General features: G+C 38.9%; 1 protein-coding gene across 3 annotated transcripts in view; it reads right to left on the bottom strand.

Moving 5' to 3' along the window:
• The window catches only part of serinc4 (serine incorporator 4), a 54,833-nt gene that overhangs the window by 19,562 nt on the left and 14,896 nt on the right, over positions 1 to 20,375 (bottom strand). Inside the window, exons 1-3 of one of the 3 annotated variants that reach the window (XM_057836750.1) lie at positions 16,192 to 16,302; positions 8,598 to 8,765; positions 6,189 to 6,367 (exon numbers count right to left, since the gene is read on the bottom strand). In XM_057836750.1, coding sequence (XP_057692733.1) covers positions 6,189 to 6,367; positions 8,598 to 8,681 — 263 coding nt within the window. In that variant the 5' untranslated portion in view covers positions 8,682 to 8,765; positions 16,192 to 16,302. Of the gene's footprint in view, positions 1 to 6,188; positions 6,368 to 8,597; positions 8,766 to 15,818; positions 16,303 to 20,375 lie in introns of those variants that run through there. The other 2 variants (XM_057836734.1, XM_057836742.1) reach the window with 2 other exon arrangements.

Below are 20,375 nucleotides of genomic sequence, written 5' to 3'. Positions count from 1 at the left end.
AATCGGATCGGGAAATATCGGGATCGGCAGATACTCAAACTAAAATGATCGGGAACAAAAAAACATGATCGGAACAACCCTATACTGTATCTCCTGCTTTCTGTGGTCAATCAGTGCTAAATAAAAACTCTGAGCGAGTTTAAAATCCACGGCTTCGAGCCACGTTGAGGGCAGCGTTCTATATTAAATACTTACTACCCCGGTAATGCACAAGGCACGTCTCTACTTTTGGCATCGCTGGCAAAAAAAAAAAAAATAAAACTAATATGTAGAATAAAGAGGAAAAATGTAACGACTCTTGTGTAGCCCAAAGCAGTGGAGTAAGAGTAGCGTTTTTTCTTCACAAATCTACTCAAGTAAAATTAAAAAGTATAGCTTAGTAAAACTAGTACATTTTTCTCAAAAAGTTACTCAAAATGTAACGGAGTACATGTAACGTTTACTACCCACCTCTGCCAAACAGATTGGGTAAACGGGGGTCAGGGCTACATTTCTCACAAATATGAATCTAATTAATTGATAGGCTAAATGCGGCATGGAAAATGAATGAATGAATGAATAAATCGGTATTGACTTATACTAACTTTCACACTGCAAATTTAAAACGTCGTAATCTGATAATTAAAACATTTGTCTTAAGAAGGGGGTAAACCTCGATTCACTACATTTCTCATAGTTTAACTAATGTTAACTGTAGAAAACACATACAGGAGGATATATCTCTCAAAGCAGCTTCCTACTCGAGTTCGGGAAATTCACACAGATTAATGTTATGCTAATTCTGATGGAGGTCGGACTTTCAGTCGCAAAATTTGTGGTGTGTTTCCCCCACCTCCACAACATTGACGTCTTATTACAGTACGTACAAGGGCTGCTGCTGGCAGGAAGCAAAACTTCTAATAATCCTTGTCTTCGATGGGTGCGGAGGAGGCGGCATGTTGTACTTGTGTCGGGGCTGTAATGGCGTATGTGTGTGGGGGAGGGGGGCAGGGGGGTTTCAAGTCATTAGCCAATCAAATGTGCGTTTTAGGAAAAAAATGGACTGGCACATTCAGCAAGTGAAAAGGGGTCAGTGTAAGTCTGAGCATGATGAAATTCACTTAATAATGGTAGGTTCAATTATATCCTTACATTATATGGGAAGACAATATATATGACCTATATAACTGAAGTCATTAAGTAATGCAAATAAGGTTGCTTAAAAGTTGGTGGGGAAAATTTGAGCTTCCTGAAAAGTTGGTAGTGTTATATCCCCACAACCCCTATGCAGACCTACAGTATGTCCTTGCAGCAGTAAAATTATTAGCAAAAAAGAAACCTATGCTTTACTTTGACGAGGTTAGGCTCAATAAAGCCTTTATTGTTTTTCTAATGATGTTGTTGTAAAAATTCTGATTGGTGAATAATGAGTCATGTCGTGCCGTCACGGGCACATTTTTCAACTCTGTTAAGTTCTTAACAAAACAAAACTATTGCCAAGCCTGTTAGTACCAAATTACAAGCATTTTTTAAAAATATGCAATTTAAACTCTTTGCAAACTGTAAATGTGTGAAAATCAGATGTAGTTTTTTAATACATTTATTCATTCATTCATTCATTCATTCATTTTCCATGCCGCTTTTCCTCACGAGGGTCACGGAAATACATTTAATGTAACAGATATTATAAAGTGAATCACTCATAACCCAATTGTGAGTCAGAATAGGCTTTATGGAGAATGCACTCTGTTGAACACCTGCTATTGCTGTTAAAAAGTTACCGTCAGGGCACTAGGTCATTACCCCCCCGTAGACCACTAAGGCCTCCATAACCTTTGCCAAAGAACCTGAAATCTTTCATCACGGCCCAGATAAGACTACTACTCTGAGCAGATTAACGCCAGAGACGGCCTGCAATCCAGCATGTCAAAACCTAATCCGAAGCACGTCACAGCTCTAATCGACCAGGCCGGCGCAGAAAGTGTGGCAACAAAGAGCTTAAAATAGACCAGTTGGAGGTCAGGTGAGCAGCAGGGACAAACACTTTCCCCTTATAGTAGTGAAGCATACCTTTTAAGGCTGACGAGCTAATGTGCTGACATGCAGCATGTAGTAACTGCAGAGTAACTGCATTCTACTGTTGCTATCTATCAAAATATTAGAATTTTAAGAGCATTTACTCTGTAACATTACATATTGTTTTGTTTTATTAATAAAGATTGGCATGCCGAGCCAAAAGTCGGCTTTTTAAAACAAAAGAAAGCCGTCGTATCATCCATTTTGATATGATAAATATTGTTATCAACTTGTACCGTACACTACACATGAAGTTAGAGTTAACTTGCTTTAATTTTTGGTTCTTCTGGACATTTAATCTAAAAGCTAAATATCCCGAATGTTTGTGATAATAGCAAGGGCATAGGTTTGCTAGGGACCGAAGGGGCATAACACTACCAACTTTTCAGGATGCTCACACTGTCCCCACCAACTTTTAAGCAACCTTATTTGCATTATATAATGACTTCAGTTATATAAGTCATTTAGCTCATCTTCCTATATGTTGTAAGGATAGAATTCACCCTGCTATCATGAAGTGAATTACAGTACTTTCATTATGTTCTTACATTGACCCCTTTTCACTTGCTGAATGTGCTAGTGTAACCGATGTGTAAAATAGTTAAAAGTAATTTCCACCAAAGTTCGTTTTTTTTTGTTTTTTTTTTCCAATTCATAGTAATCCAATGTGTTCACATTTTTGAGTGTATTTATGGGAAGTATTTTTATTTACTTCATCTTATGGCTGTCAAAATTATCGCGTTAAAGGGCGGTAATTAATTTTTAAAATTAATCACGTTAAAATATTTGGCGCAATTAACGCACATGCCCCGCTCAAACAGATTAAAATGACAGCACAGTGTAATGTCCGCTTGTTACTTGTTTTTTGGTGTTTGGCGCCCTCTGCTGGCGCTTGGGTCCAATGGATTTTATGGGTTTCAGCACAATGAGTGAGCATGGCGTAATTATTGACGTCAACAATGGTTGACAAGTTTTAATAAAACAAAAACATTAAGAGGGGTTTTAATATAAAATTTGTGTAACTTGTACTAACATTTATCTTTTAAGAACTACAAGCCTTTCTATCCATGGATCGCTTTAAGAGAATGTTAATAATGTTAATGCCATCTTGTTGATTTATTGTTATAATAAACAAATACAGTACTTATGTACCATATGTTGAATGTATACTGTATATCCGTCTTGTGTCTTATCTTTCCATTTCAACAATAATTTACAGATAATTATGGCATGTTTTATAGTTTGAATTGCGATTAATTACAATTAATTAATTTTTAAGCTGTAATTAACTCGATTAAAAATTTTAACCGTTTGACAGCCCTACTTTATCTACATGACCTTTGACTTCGTCCGGATGTCACTTCCTCGCGTTCTCGCGCTCTCTTCAGTTGTTACCGAGACTGCTGAGAGACAGGTGTGCATGAGGGCTTCAGCCAGAGAGGTTGCTGTACTCATTTACTGTATATTTTTTCATCAGATGGCTGTGAGTAAATTAAACTCCTTCCGACTGGGAACAGAGCAGCCTCCTCGTGTCATCATTTGTCCACACAAGGAAACACAGCACGGTAGTCTTATATAGCCAGAGGTCAGCATGAGACCGGCTACTCCAGTCCATTTTTTCACTCAAATGCACGTTTGATTGGCTGATGACTTGAGTTCCCCCCCACACACACACACACACATTCACAGCCCGACAGAAATACAACATGCCGCTTCCTCTGCCGCCTTTGAAGATGAGGGATATTAGAAGTTTTTTTTCCACCAGCAGCAGCCACAGTAAGTAATGTAAAGAGACATCAATGTTGTGGAGGTGGGGAACACACCACTTATTTTTCTACTGAAAGTCCGACCTGCATGAGAGTTAGCATAACATTAATCTGTGAGAATTTCTCGAACTCGAGGAGGAAGCTTTTTTGAAAGAAATATCCTCCTGTATGTTTTCTACTGTTAAAAAAACTTAAATTCCCTTGTTTTCAGTGTAAATCTACAAGAAATAAGTGAAATTATCTGCCTGTGCTTCAAGTAAATTTTACTCAGATTTCTTGAAATAGGAATAACGGCTAGCTGAAAATAAGGTTAACTGACTTAATCTATGCAAAAAGTTTGTATATTTAATTATTCTAAAAACTTGTTTGTCAGAAATGTTCTTTAATTCAAGGATTAGGGATGGGAATTGATAAGATGTTTATGATTCTGATTCCATTATCGCTATTGCTTAACAATTCGATTCTTTATCGATTCTGTTATCGATTCTAATTTGGACTAATGGACTGTATGAGGTTCTGGGTTCAATATGTTTTTATGGTTCATTCGCTTCGGGGTGTCGTTTAAAACAGAAGGAGCGGAGAGTGGAGTTGGTCTTTGGCACTTTTAATCCAATTTGGCAACAGGCACAAGTATATACAGGCAATGGCACTTGGTATGAAAATCACTCAATGAGCAGATGAGAGCATGCGTGGAAACATGTTGATGTATTTGTATGTGTGTGGAAGAAGACTGGAATGTGTGGGTATACGTGTGGTTCTTAAAGGAAAGAAAATTACATCATATACTGAAAGTGCTGATGCAATAAACAATGCAAATTGACTGTAAAGCAGTCAATAACACACATACATGACTCGCACAGTATAATGAACACATAAAGTGGGGTGGTGCGAGTGCGCGCGCACAACCCGGAAGCACGCTGCGTGCACATACGGTCATCTTGGCCATAAAAATGGCGAAAACTAAGCACTTTACACTCATATGGATGTACAACATCATCTTAAGATGCTAAACTAACACATTCCCTCTTAACACAAATGTGCAACGCAAATATAATGTAAACAACGCTCTCCTCGACGCAGCGAGGATGAGCAGGAGACGCAGCGAGGACGGGCAGGAGCAACCAGCAAACGTAACAGTAAGAACACGAAACACTCGCGTTGATAACGGCTCGAACCTATCATAAGAACATTATGAGATGAAGAGGAAATACTTACAATTATTCATGGACGCACACAGATTAACACTTCTTCGCACACATCTTAACAGGTGGCCACACTCTGCTTAAAATGCGCACTTTACGCCTATTCTCGGTCCCAGAATAGGCAGTGTGTGTGTCGTAGGACAAGTAAGTAACTGACTGGTTGCTATGGGAACGAACGCATACCCAAGGAACCTTTCTAACAGGAATATTAAAATTGCTACTAAAATTATTTAGGATTATTTTAGATGCATATACAGTATGTTGTATTTTTCTTATAGAGTATTCGACGAGGAATACGATAGACCCATTAATAGACTTTTTGGGAAAAATCACCATTTCTTGAAGTAGTCTCATGAATAATGACGTGGCCTGTGAAAATCAATGCAAAATTGCTCGTCGACGACTCTTCAGATTATACTTGGTGAGTGGTCCCTCTTTGTTTAATCATGTAGTCTTACTTGCTGAATCGGATGTGTATGTGAGTAACATGAGTGAGTTACGTGACGTAAATCGTGCTGGTTGGAATCTATAAGAGAATCGTTAGATAAACTGCCAAACAATTCTATGGAATTGAAACACACGGAACCGGTTCTCGATTCCCATCCCTATCAAGGATACATATTGTTCATAACATTATTTGAAAGCATTTTTTCTTTATTTAGGTGAAAAATGACCAACTTTTAGATATATGGTCGTAACAAGAACAAATAATAATATTTAAGTGGAAGAATCTGACACATTTGTCTGTTTACTTTCCTTTAACACTCAAAACAAGATGGAGAAAATTATTTGACTAGATTTAAGAAAAAAAACAGATTAAGACCTTATAATTTTGGTGTGTGAAAGTTAGAACAAGTAAATACAGATTGATTTTTGCATTAATCATTTAGCCTATCTATTAATTGGGTTCATATTGGTGAGAAATGTAGCCCTGACCCCCATTCACCCAATCTGTTTGGTCTTATTAATGTCCAGTCCCCAGCAAAAAGTGTACATGCAGATTATGCTGTTGTATCGTCTCCACCAATAATGAGACCAAACCTAGGCCCTTGGATTATAATATAATTAAATATATGTGGAGACAACTTGTCTATTGTGATTTTACATTTTACCTGCAATACATCATATTTATAGAAAAAAAGATTAGATGAACAGCAGCACTGACCCATTGTGTATGAGTGCTCTAAAGTCCTGACTAGACTTGACGTCCACGAGGAAGATTGCCATCATTAGGTAGAAACAGGAAGTGCCAAAGCAGACTCTGTAGACTGCTGAGTAGCCTACAAGCATCTCACAGTGACCACCGCCATGTGCCTGATCGCACATTACGTTGAAGAAAGGCACCTGAAACAAACACAAACAGTGCCCTCTACGTAAGTATTTCTCTACAGTCTTGCATGATGTGGATGCTAATTCAAATAAAAGCCAGTCCTTTTCCTTTTTTTTACTTGCAGTTCTGTTGCTCAAAGGCTCAACTGCAATTAACATTCTGTACCACCTTCTGTTTCTTGCCCTCCTTTCTCTTTAGGCTGACGTCAATCAGACAACAAACACACAAGTAAGGATTTCCCAAAACACTGTCTTTTAAACATGTTTCACAAACACATCATTCCAAATGTCCTTACCAGAAAAGACTTGATCAGTGGTTATTTATAATATCAAACTCATTATGTGACCTATTAATTTAATTCTATACACTGTTAATCTAGTTTCTGTAGTTGCTTTATATGGAGATTTGAAGCCAATCCCTGACCACCATTGAAGTTATAGTCATGGGAAATTGCAGTGTTTAAGTACTTCCGCCCAATTGTTGCTCTTAACAAGCATTACACAGCTATTTAAAAATGCACTGGCTAAAAAAATGGTCATCAAAATATTTGCTCGCAAATTAGAAACACATTAAATAATATCTCTCCACCTATAAAGTCCGAGTTACGGCAATAAAATTTTACAAATTCGATTCACATTTTCTTCAAATCAAGCTTCTGGGCAAAATAACGAATAAGCTATGATTAATAGGTTTATTGTGTGTAAAAATTATTTCAACCAAATCATGTTTGAACATTTACCTAAATGTAACTGTTTATTGTACACAAATCATATGCAAATATATCTGTAGATTGTATTGGGTGGTCACTAATTGCTTCAGTCTGAGGGATGAGCGACAAAATGGAATGTATCTATTGTGATGCTCTAAATTCAGTATTTTTTCTGAATGTGTTATTAAAATGTTAAATGTCAATATTTACTTTTCTATTGGGAGGAATTAGCAAATTTTTTAATTATCTCAACAGATCCTGGGTCACTCAAAAAAATATGGCCATGGCGAAGTTTTTGATGTCTAGTCACATTTTCGCTGTAAATTGAAAAAGCAATTTCTGGAGAAATTACTTGGGGATGCTTTGATCTTTCTCCCATAGGTCACTTCCAGTAGATTTTTGGTCACTTCCAGTTAATTGTGAAACATTTTCGGGTCACTTCCTTGTTAATTTATTTTTTTGCCATCGAAGGCGAGAGACATCCAATCCATTTTGATTGAGAAAGGCAAATGAATGTTCATTGTAAAGCATCCTCACAAATAGATTACCGTAATTTTTGCACCAAAAGACGCACCTGACTATAAGCCACCACCAGAAAAATTTGACACGAAAACGACATTTGTTCATAGTTAAGCCGCACTGGACTATAAGCCGCAGCTGTCCTCACTGTATTAAGGGATGTTTACATCAAAAGATATTAACCAGTAACACCTTATTTGACAGTGGCATTATATGACTGTCAGAAGACCAAATGAACCACCATGAAGCTTTGAACCAATTGGCTGCAAAGCTTCATTGCTTCAAAAAGCTTCATTTGACAATCACTGCTCACTTGGGGGAGACAGTCAACCTCTGTTGCCACCTGCTGTCAACACTGTTGTTGTCCAACATGCCTCCGAGCATGCATTGCAGCGTTACAGATGTAAATAACAATCAACATTCATGTTCTGTGCTAATTATTTCTTCAGTTACTGTTCCAGTTGTTTCATTAATTGCTAGTTTTAGTATTTGGTAACACTTTATTTGACAGTGATGCCATAGGACTGTCATTAAACAATCATAATTATGGCATGACACTGTCATGGGAGGAAAAAAAAATAACTAAAATATTACATATTAACCCAAATGAATAAGCAAATAAGCCGCACTGGACAATAAGGCTCCGGGGAATTCTGAATGAAGGAAAAAAGTAGCGGTTTATAGTCCAAAAATTACGATGATACTCTCAGCATTGGTTTTTTTCCCCCCTAAGAGGTTTTTTTTTATAGCAACTCTTGCATCTGAACTTTGATCAGTGTTTATACAATTTCAAAACTGCACTTTCTATGGCCTCTATATAATTTTCTGATAGTTTTAAGTGATCACTCGTAGTGAAAATTATGTTTTTATTTTTATTTCATTTTTTTTTTTTTTTTTATCACTGGAAATTGAACCTCATCAGTTTTGTCTGGGCATCACTCATGTGTGGTTGAACGTAGTAAGAGGACACATTGATTTGAAAGACATACACATACAAAGGAAAGTACTCTACTCACATTTTCTCTGACAAGCTCAGAGACGGTGCGCGACAGCATGAGGCAGGAGACAGCGCAGCTCATAATGTGAAAGAGGGTATACATGACTCGAGTGCTAGTGGATGATTTGACTGGAGGACAGAAGGCACAGCATAGCGAGCAAGGAGCAGGCCCACAGCAGCAGCATATCTGCCGAGGAGAGAATAAGTACAAATACTCAATTAATCTAAAACTCACCAAAATATGAACTTCAATAAATCTAAAATAAAAATGTGATTCGAAAAACAAATGTATTTTAATTACTTCCGGGTAGATATGCACCATTCCGCATATTTTTACCCCAATCAGATCCCGATTCTGAATCAGAATATCTGTGTCGATACCGACACAAGACTGCCTTCTATTGGCAAATTCGGAACCTAAAGAAGGCTGCCCTCCAGACCCATCGACAATTGTCCTGAATATGTTAAGTAGAGCAATTCACTTTTCTAAATTTGGCAAATACCGTGCCATACTCATCTGTATGATAATAATGTACACCGGATTCAGTATTAGCAAATAATTTCGTTTGCCAAAAATCAGTAATTTCGGATTATCTGATAATCTGTATTCCATAGAAGAAACTGGTCAGAAAAATTCTTATAGATTTGTGGCCTTTTTTCTTGTTAATGCTCTAAAAATACTGTAACAATGCAAACTTGTTTTTTGTTGTACTGTATTTAAAATGAATAAATAAATAAAAAATGAATAATAATGAATCATTTCTCAGTCTTGTTTAGATATTTGTTAAAATTTGTGGTTGTGCGCAATATTCGCTCATATCCTGCGGCTCACCCAGGTGCTATGCCCCCTTGTTCTTAGTGATGCCCCTGAGCAGTTGTCCCTAAGCATGATTCAAAAGCAGAAAAATGGGGCACTTTTAGGTAGCTCAACGGGCATTTGGTCATTTGGTGCGACCCATGAGAATCATTTGTTGTCATTTTTGGAAGAAAGATCCAGGGCCAAATTCAGCCTTGCTCCATGACAAATCCTGGTTCTTTGCCAAAACTTATTTTTGAGCCAGAAATGCCTACAATGGTTCCCTTCAAGGCAGATTGACTGGTGCCAGCCCTCCGTGCTGTGACCTTTTGCAGTGTTTATGGGCATTTTTGGAAATTTCGAGATTTCCACCAATATCACTTGCTTGTGGTTGACAAAGTCGCCCTACTTTGGACTTAGCTCACGCGAAGTGTCAGTGTAATTTAGCCAAAAAGCCGCAAAATGGATTGACTGCTGCTTGCCCCGATGGCAGGTGACTGTGTATCAGATCCGGCATCAGCTTGCCAGGTTCACATAGCAATCACGTCTGCTGAAAACCTCAGTGCGCCAGATGCGGCCAGGATAATCAATTTGACAGTCCAAATGATAGGTTACGCACTGGTCCGGGGCGGACCGTGCAGACCAGACGCGCTAAAAATCTGAAATTTAACGGTCGACGTGTGACGTCACAACAGCGCACACCGTGAATTCGCGCTGCGACACTGAACAGGAGAACACACAGGATTCAGGACACGTCATCTCGGCGTACGGAAATGTTTATGGTAAGTGTTTTATTCATCGTCATAGTCATAATTTCATTTTGAAGTCACGTCTTGACTATTAAACAAGTTATTCATTCAAGCGTTAATAAAATGGCCGGTGTATTCAAGTGATCTGCCACGTCTGAAAGTTAAGTAATTCAAAATTTGTTGCATGACAACATATTGAGGGAGAAAGCATTTACTCTGTGTTGCTGTAAATGTTTCAATGTTTGAATACTATTATACAAATTGAGCCCGTCCTCCTTGTGTTTGTTTATTATGTTTGTGTCACTGCCTTGATTGCACAGATGGGTGAGCCTGGGACCAGGTGCCGCTGATCATCATCATCAGCTTACTTAAACCGGTCCTTAGCCTCACATCATCGCTAGATCAACAATTCACCTACGTGACCTTCAGCTAACAAAGAATCTTGTAATCCTGATACTGAGTTCATTTTTGTCCCACTCTCCCCCCCTCCTATACTGCTTTCTTGCCAGAATGCCTGTCGCCCGTTCACTTGTTCTATCACCAAACTGCCCACCGGATTCTTCGGACACTATCTGCCATACCCTTTCCTCATCAATGAACTCTTGTTACCACTGCCAGTTTGCCTTTGTTTCTCCGCTTAGGTGCCCCGTTACCCCAGAACCTAAACAAATACAATATTTGTTAATAGTATAGAAATGGGTCATCTTTAATGTGGAGTTGCCTGTTCCAGTTATGATATTTTGTGAAAAAACAATGTTGTATTGTTATGGTGCATTAATATGTTAGCATTGATACTGGAATGAAAAAGAATTGCTGTAATTATTACTTTTAATAGACAAATTTAATTTGCAATATAAATGCATTACAGTATGATAAATTGAACAAAATGGACCCCAAATTTAATACTGAAAAAAGTTTTGAAAAAAATCAAATAAGGCCCAGATTGGGTAACGTGTGCCACACCCAGGTCATACGTTATTGTATTGTCTGCTGCAGTGGACCAGTTCTGGCCAAAGACTGGTTGCTGATCCGCCAAGTGACTCCGTACTGTGTTTGCGCTATTGTTCAAAAAGACACTGAGGCGGATCCATTTTACGAAATTGGGCCAAAATTTGTAGTACATCTTGCCCATGTCTTCTAGTTATATTTTGCTATCTGGTAAATGTTCAATTCTTTAACACTATAGCATGTATGTTGAACGGACCTGTGCTGCTCACAAAAGTGACCCGAAATCAAACATTAGCATTTCGTATCTGTGGACGAAATGAAATAAAACTGGAGTACTGTAAAGGTGCTCCCCAAATGACATTTTGTCCACATTAAATGACAAAACCTGAGATATGGCTCATGGATTGGAAAAAAAAAATCACAGGTTTGGTCAATTCCATACGATCTGTGAACGAAACATTTATTGGGATCCGATACTGATACTGGATGGGATCGGCCCCATCTCTACTTCCGAGTAATTCAATTCCTGTTTGTTTGCCTTTTGGTTCCTTTTACTTTTCATGTGTGAGATGATCTCACATGCATGCATTTGGTTCTGAAAGTTTTCAACTGGCCGTCAAGTGTTATAATAATAATTGTCATTCGTAATAAATAATCATATATGGAATGTATATTGTTTAATTAAAGCCATTTTTACTTAAAATTTGACAAATGCTTCTATTATATTTACAAAGTACAATAACCATATATATTTTAAAATAATATTTCACTTTGCAGTATGAAGGGTTTAAATGAAAATCATACAAACAAAAACCTCAGACAAGGGCATAGCTGCACAACAGTGTATGATCAATAAAGGGATGTTAGTGCAGTAGGTCCAAACACACACATCACGTGTCAGTTATAATCTAATGGATAAGGCAGAGAAGATTATCCTCTATCTTATCACGGAGAGGAAAATTGGTTAAGAAAGAGTTCTGATTGAGTTCGGAAGTGTAAAATTATTTGCTATTACTACTAATTGTGGTAGGTGTGAATAATTTAGGGGATATGTTGTATTACACCAGACAGTGTTTGCTTGTATCTTGCCAAGCAAAGATGAACCCATTTATCTTTGATGCACCATTTTGTCTCTATTTAACAAATCAACAATTCACCAAATTCAAATGCAGTATTTCTGATACTGTAATAACTGTACCATTAACGAACAGTATTCTGTGTTTTCAATCCTCAACATTGTTATTTTGGCAGTTTTAAATATCAAAGAATTTAAAAATATTACAATGCTGGTAATCATAAATAATTTTTTGTTTATCGTGTCTTGTGATTGGACAGCTACCAGTTGAGGTTCCTAAGTCGTTTGAAACTAATCTCCAGCACACATTGTATAGGTATTTGCCAGTAGGCCTGTCATTATAACAATTTTTAGGGCAATAAACTTTTCCCAGACACAATTGTGATAAATGATCGTATTGTTAACCCTTAGATGCACAAGTTAATGGACCCTACACTCTTCCATAAGTGGGTCATAAATGACCCATGTTACAACCAATGTGTTTTAATGCCATTTTGGTGAAGAACAATCACTTGTATATTAATTACTATGATATTTAGGGCCACACAAGAATGATTTCATGCTTGAAATATCTTTATGATTCAATTAACATTTTGAAGAGCTCCCATGCATCTTTTTGGTGAGACAGCGGTGCTCAGCCCTTGTGATGGCACTGACCGATTTCTAAGGATATTGTGGCTCTGTGTTCTGCCCTGGGTGAGTGGTAATTCCCCTAAAAGCCCCTATGGTAAAAGCCCTACCAACTCATTCTGTTGGCCATGATTTGGAAACTTTCTTCTTCAAAGGACACATAAGTGGAATCTTATGAGTCAGATTGATCCTGTTCAGTTGGATTTCCAGGTGGACAACTGCCCCTGCCACCTGGACAATAGTCTGGGTCCTCATCATCAGAAATTTCGGACACTTGAGTCCAACCCTGTCATTGCCTCTCCATCATCCAACATCTGTAGGACCATTTCACCTGTAAATCTAGCACAAATCCGATTTTTTCGTGTTTTTCCGACTCGACTGAACGGAAGAAGTCGCACAAAAGTGGACCATTTTCAAATTCGATCCAGATCACTTTCGTATGTGGTTAAAATCCCATCCGTGCCACATTTTTTCCAGAATGTGGCTGCGGTCCGAACTGTCATGTCCCCCGAATTGGAATTCATGCGACAATTAACATCAGCAAAGGGCGAGAGAGACAGGGTGCTACGGTAGCGGTGCAGCTGTGCATTAGCATTAGCGCTTAGCTTGAACGGGGCTTTTGGGGAAGGAGCAGGCTTGACAACAGTCATAAAAAAATAATATGGGTTGAGAATAAGCCTGACAACGCTCGGTTTTCTCCAGCCAGTTTGCTCAGCGCATCTCGGACTGCGAATTAGAGCGCATGTGTGATACTTGAACAGGCTCAAAGGACAAAGGCAGTCTGAACGGGTACGCCAATAAAACAGACATGACAAAAAAATCGTAGTTGTGGTAAATGGTAAATGGTGTTATACTTGTATAGTGCTTTTCCACCTTTCAAGGTGGTCAAAGCGCTTTATACTACATTGCCATCAACCTACTGGTGACGCAGCACCAGGAATTGTGCATTAGGACCTGCGGTATGAACCTAGACTTAGTTAGCTAGCTGGTTATGAAGTAGGTTAATTTGTTCATAAAGAATAATAAAGAGTCATGAAAGACACACACACAAAATACTATATGGACATAACACTTACACTACACGTATCAGATCTTGCTGTGTAAAATAATCTTCTTATAGGTTGTCACTTTTTACATACCTAGTCTGTGTGGTCCACAGTAAATTTATTCCTGGCAGCCAAAGTTCATAAGAATGAAAGATTCCCATTGGATTCCATAGAAAATGCATGTGGGTCATTTTTGACCCACTTGCAGAAGCTTAGGGTAGTAATACAAAAATGACAATTTCTTCAAATGTATAAAAAGTTCATCAAAAATTTGAATGGCATCATATCAAAAAACATGTTTTTTGAGGAATACCTGGAATATGAATTGATAACAATTTTTCATTCCGAAGATATTTCAAGAAAACAACCTCACCGGGTAATTTTTTACCCACGTATGCATCTATGGGTTCATTCTTATCCCTTGCTGGCATGATATTACAACATATAAATCATAAAGGTATAAATCCCCAATGTCAACGATATCGATTCTTTGGATGATACGTTGCCACTATTTGATTTGGCGATTCATGGACCTTGAATCGATTTAATATGATATTTATACATTTTTACACAATCAGTCACATATTACCAAACGTAAAAAAATACAAAGCAATTTGAATTATTTTGACCATTTTGTGGCTGATTTTTTTTTTAACTATAGTATCCTTTTAATCCAAATTGCATATCTAAAAACAGCACATTGATAGAGTGGTTAGCATCTCTGCCTCACAGTTCTGGGATCAATGGTTCAATTCTGGTCTCCGGCCTTCCTTTTTAGAGTTTTATGTTCGCCTTGTTCCTGTGTGGGTTTTCTCCAAATACTTTGGCTTCCTCCCACATCCCAGAAACACAAATGTTTGGCTGACTGAACAGTCTGAATTAACCATAGGTGTCATTGTGCGTGTGAAAGCTTGTTTTCTATATGTGCCCTGCCCCGTGCTGGCAACCAATTCAAGGTTTGCCTCGCCTCCATATATAGCTGGGAGAGACTGTAGCACCCCCGCGACCCTCACGAAGATAAGTGGTACAGAAGATGAATGAATGGAGAAACACTTAAAGGTCGTAAAAAATTAAATGAGCCATCTTCCTTCAATATTGAATGATATCTATATCGCATCTGTATGGGCAATACTGGCCGCATATTGACCTAATATATACTAATAATAGAGATGGTTCGCAGTCCATCTTTTGCTTTCAAAGCAGCTGGAGGTCAAGAGGCTTAATATGTGGGTGCCACTAACCTCTGCAATTCTACAAAAAGTTAATTGTGAACGTCAAAACATATTTAACAGCCCTTTCATGATCCCCGATTATATCTGACCAACTGAACATATCTGGTGCCTACACCTGTAAGCTACGGTACAAGAAAATTTTGGTTTCAAATCAAATGCGCAAAGTGATTGTTTTCCTCCCAACCATAAACATTCACTGCCTCATGAAGTGTTTTGGCCAACATTGTAAATACAAACAGAACATTGCACCAACAGAAGATGAAGGTCTCAAACTCGCAAACAAAATTCCACAAACGAGCACAAATAAATAGCCAGCATTTCAAAAAATGATGCAAAAAATGTATCTAAGTCACAATTTTTTCAAACCAAATATTAAACAGTACTTTACGAATCAGTATTTCAAATATAGGTTGAATGTTGATTGGTATGTTGATAACGGGCTAATAAAAATACTTTTTTTTCTTTGACACAAGACACATTAATCAATGACTGATACAATACAAATGTTTAGAATGGTACTTCAAACGAAATACTATCACAAACAGACTGGCTCTAGCAGTTTACATTGAATAACAAAGAAAATAACTTTTAAAATGATGTGTTACTAACAGTATTGGTTTCATCTATTGACTTTAGGAAAGGTTTTTCCTTAATAAAATTCAAATTCAAATTATTTAAAAATTTTAGCTGCATCTGACCTAAATCAAATTTATAAAAAAAAAATATAATAATACATCCGGTGCTTGCTTCTCGCCAGTGCTCACCTGATAGGCCACCATGTTGAGGAAATAATTGTAGACACTGCGACGGCTCATGCCCTGGTTGGCAGACATTGTGCCTCCTAAATGTTTTTGGTAAGCCACTACGACTCTGCATTTGGCCATGAATTTCCACCAAATTTTCTCTGACTCCCTCCAAAATTTGCACTTTCACATCCTTAAAAAGGCCAGAAGTTATACCAGGCCTCAAACTGTTAATAGGAAAACATCCAAATAAAATTTGACCAAAAAAAGAACATGCAGCTCAGTCCTGCAGCAGGTTGTGCCTGCGCTCTCCTTATGATGGATTAGCAATAAATCTAGTTGGGCTGCAATCTCTACAATTGAAAACCTCAGCATGAGTGCCACTTCAGCTCACGTCAGCTCCGTTGGGCAATCCTCACTGGGGAAGAAGTCCCCTTTTTTTCCCGGCATCCTGCGTGCTTTGGCTCTGCTGCTCTGCTGGGTGCTGCCAAAAAAGAGAGAGAGCTGGTGGCGAATGCCCAGTGCCCTCCCTCATCCTCTCACCCGATTCTACCCGCTCAGATTAGACAGTCTGTGAGGGGAGGGGGGACAGAATATGAGGCTGACAGTGACCATGTGTCACTCCCATCTGTCCCTTTCCTCCCTTCCCCCAGTGTCCACCTCCTTTAAATGATGCGCAAATGCAACAAAGGGAACCGGAATACGTCACCTTTTGTCACAGTGAAATGACCTAGCCTCATTTTAAGATGATAATGAGTGGCAGCCTACAGACACTACCAACCCACCCCATATGACAGAATGTCACTCAGATAAAGAGGACACACCCATAATCCTAAAAATGATCCGCTGCATTACAATGCAGACAGCATGCAGGGTTCTGCGTAATGGAATGAAGAGTGAGTGAAGGCATGCATTCGTCAAAGTGCTTGCAAAATAGTCCAATGATAAAGATCTGGGATTATTTTATTGGTTAATAACTTGTTTATTGCCATCCTTTGGTAGGATAATTAATATGATGGAACTCAAATTTTTGTCAGAACATTTTTATATCATTCAAATTAAACATGATTGGCCATTATGAGCTCTATTCCCATAGGCAGCCCTTGTACACTCAAGCATAAAAAATAGCATACCTGCATTTTTATCTCAGTGCCAAACTCACTGTATGTGTTTTGGAATTTGGTAGACCGCTCATTGTGTCTTTGCATACACACATGGCAGATTGTCAGTTTGGTCTAAACCATTGGTCGGGAACCTTTTTTGGCTGAAAGAGCCATGAACACCACTTTTTTTTTTTAATGTAATTCCGTGAGAGCCATACAATATGTTTACAACTAAAATTACAAATAATGTGTGCATTTTATGTAATTTCAACACTTTTAAAGTACAAGGGGTTTGGGTTAGTCTCTGAATTCTTTTTCATAACATTGTTATGCTGTTGCTAATCAGTGATGAGTATTTCTTACCATTAATGCGACTTCTGGTGCTGCATGGTTTTCCTGATAGTTTTGTAGTCTGGTTGATACTTGGTGGGGTTAAGCTTCATGCAGGTGTTGAGAAACTTAAGATGCGTCTCTTTCCTTGTTCACGAAGCGCTACGAATCCTGTTTTTCCCCACCACGCACGGAGCACCATCAGTGCACACCGAAACAAGTTTATCCATCGATAGATTTTTTTCATAAGTGAACTCAGTGAAAGACTTGAATAAACCCTCCGCTCTTGTTGTCCCTTTCATAGTCCAAACCTTGCAATCACGCTGAATTGGGATAAATTGCTTACGTCTGTTGACTCATCCAAAGCGAGAGAAAAAACGATGCCGCATTTATGTCCTTCACTTGCTTTGCCTCAATTTGATTTGACATCATGACGGTCTTTATCCGAAAAGTCGTCAAAAACGATCCACAAAGGCAAATTCCTCTGTCCATTCCTGCTGGAAAGTACGATACACCTTGTCTGTTTTTGTTTTTGCCATCTTCTCAAAAGGGTTCCTAATATTATCTGACAAACACGGAAAACGAAACGAAAAAACGAGGGAAGTTTACTTCACACAAATGTGCACAGCGGCCGCTATTTTCGACAGCAAAATACGGTGACCCCACTTGAACAGTGTCTCTGCCTCATCTGCGTTGCCAATGCGATTGATAGACAAATAAAAATATTGACACGGCATGTATGTTTGCCACTTTCCCACTAAAATTACTACAAACCGGCTTTCTAGTCATCGGTTGTAGTATACGGACTATGTGTTCAATGATCACTAGTGTTGTATCGGTCGCGAACGATTCGTTCTTTTTGAACGAATTGTTTGGGTGAACGAGACCGAACTAATCACCATCTGCACTGATTCGTTCTATGAAGTTGGTGCTTGTTCACTGCGTTGAGCAAGCGGCAGCGTCTTCTGACATCGCACACGACCAATCAGACGCCAGCCTCATCGCGGGCAGGGGAGGGACCGGAAACAGAATCAGGGCGTATGTCATTCACTTCCACGTGTGGCCAATGAGCAGCCAGCGTGCAGGCAGGGGGGCAAGACTGAGTTTTGTCACTTCCCGTTCAGTGACTCGGTCCTCCGGTTCCTGACCTAGCTTGCTGCTAACTTGACTTTCCAGAAATGAATATGCGGTGAACGAATCAAAAAATGAAAGGAAAGGACTTTGTCACATATTTGTTAACGTGGAGCCTATCAAATGCAGCTCAAAAAGACAAAAACACCACACAAATCTAGCGAGCATGGTTTAGTGTACTACTTTTCTCAACAGACTCGCGACTACCTATTACCACATACTATCAAATTTACAGTAATTTAAAACACGGGTAGCTACGAGGCAAGCAAAAGCTGAGCTGCGGTCGCGTGACGGCAATGAAGGGGGCAAAGAACTGTCACTATAAGGAGGCTTCATGGCAGCGATATTTACCTCATATGTGCACAGAAAAAAATATTTAGTATGATTACCATAATACTGATTTGCAATGAAACGGTATATACATGTCCATTTTTTCCAAGTGTTTTATTTTTTTTCCTGTCAGGTGTTGGTTGGTTTGACAAATCATGTCAATCCGTCCATCATGTGCTACTCAAGCGCCCCAAAACAACGCACATGGACACGGGAGATGTCGCAATATGTCTACATTTTTCTCAACAGACTAATGAGAGTAGAAAGGCGATATCGTAAAGAGCAAACAATTATTTCTTGTCAGCATTTGACGATCTGAGATGCGGGGACGACAGGGGAGCTGACCTGATTATTTTATTCATTAATACCAGTGCAAAAATTCAATACGATCACCATAATACTGATTTGCAATGAAACTGTATATACATGTCAATTTTTTCCGAGTGTTTTTTTTTTTTTTTTTTCGTGTCAGAGCGTGTCGGTTGATTTGACAAATTATGTCAATCCGTCCATCATGCGCTACTCAAGCGCCCCAAAACAACGCACGCAGACACAGGAGATGTCGCAATATGTCTACATTTTTCTTAACAGACTAATGAAGGTAGAAAGGCGACATCGTAAAGAGCAAGCAATCATTTCTCGTCAGCATTTGACAATCTGAGATGCGGGGACGACAGGGGAGTTGACCGGATTATTTTATTTATTAATACCACTGCAAAAATTCAATACGATCATCTTAATACTGATTTGCAATTAAACTGTCAAATATCAAAATGTAGTATTGTCTTTATTTCAGAGCAGCACATTCGACAACTAGCTATTTACATTTATAGTTTTAACAATAGTAACTAAAAGTAATAGTGATTGGCATAAAAACAAAAATACAACAGAGCGAGAGGTAAATATGATGTGTTGGTCGTTCCATATTTTGAAATTAAACTTTCGATTTATTTTTATTTTCGTGACAGCAAGCATTGTAAATGTGATCAAGAACATGCTAAAGAAAGTCCGTGCGCCCCCGACCCCAACCCCAACCCCCCGCTCCCCCCACAAAAGGAAAATGTTTAACCGTGTCCTCAATCGAAATGCAAGCACGAGCCATGACTTTGAGCCCATAGAACTAGGACAGACGACGCGGAAGTTCTCCCTCGCTTTTGCAGCAGCGGGAGGGAGACGAGGCTGTCTGTGAAAGGAGAATGATATTGCCTGTCACTCATTACTGAAACTACGACGAGCGGTCAATGAGGAGCCTGTGTGCAAGAGAGAGGGAGGGACCAAGGATGTCACTTCCCGTTCAGTTATACTGCGAAGCGGTCTTTGGTGATTCGTTCGGCAACGTCACTTCCCGTTCACTAACCGAACGATTCATTTGGGCGGGGAGGGAGATGAGGGGGGCGAACGATTCGTTGAACGATTCGTTTGAACGAATCTTTCTACTGAACGATCCGGAATGGATTCGTTTACTCAAGTGAACGACAGATCCCGTCACTAATGATCACCCTGGACTCACGCAGCCAATGGCATGGGACTTGGGGGGATCAAACATAGCACATCTAGGTTGCTATTTGATGATATCTAGTCTAGTGCAAATTGCGCTAGTGTTGTCGGAGCATTAAAAAAGTTAACATACGCTGCAAAAGTCACGTCTGCTCATTACTGCAACACACCAACATATGACTGGTGA

The sequence above is a fragment of the Corythoichthys intestinalis genome, chromosome 1 (genome assembly GCF_030265065.1).
Source record: "Corythoichthys intestinalis isolate RoL2023-P3 chromosome 1, ASM3026506v1, whole genome shotgun sequence".
NCBI classification, from domain to species: Eukaryota; Metazoa; Chordata; class Actinopteri; order Syngnathiformes; family Syngnathidae; genus Corythoichthys; species Corythoichthys intestinalis.
This window is presented reverse-complemented; position numbering and strand designations above follow the sequence as displayed.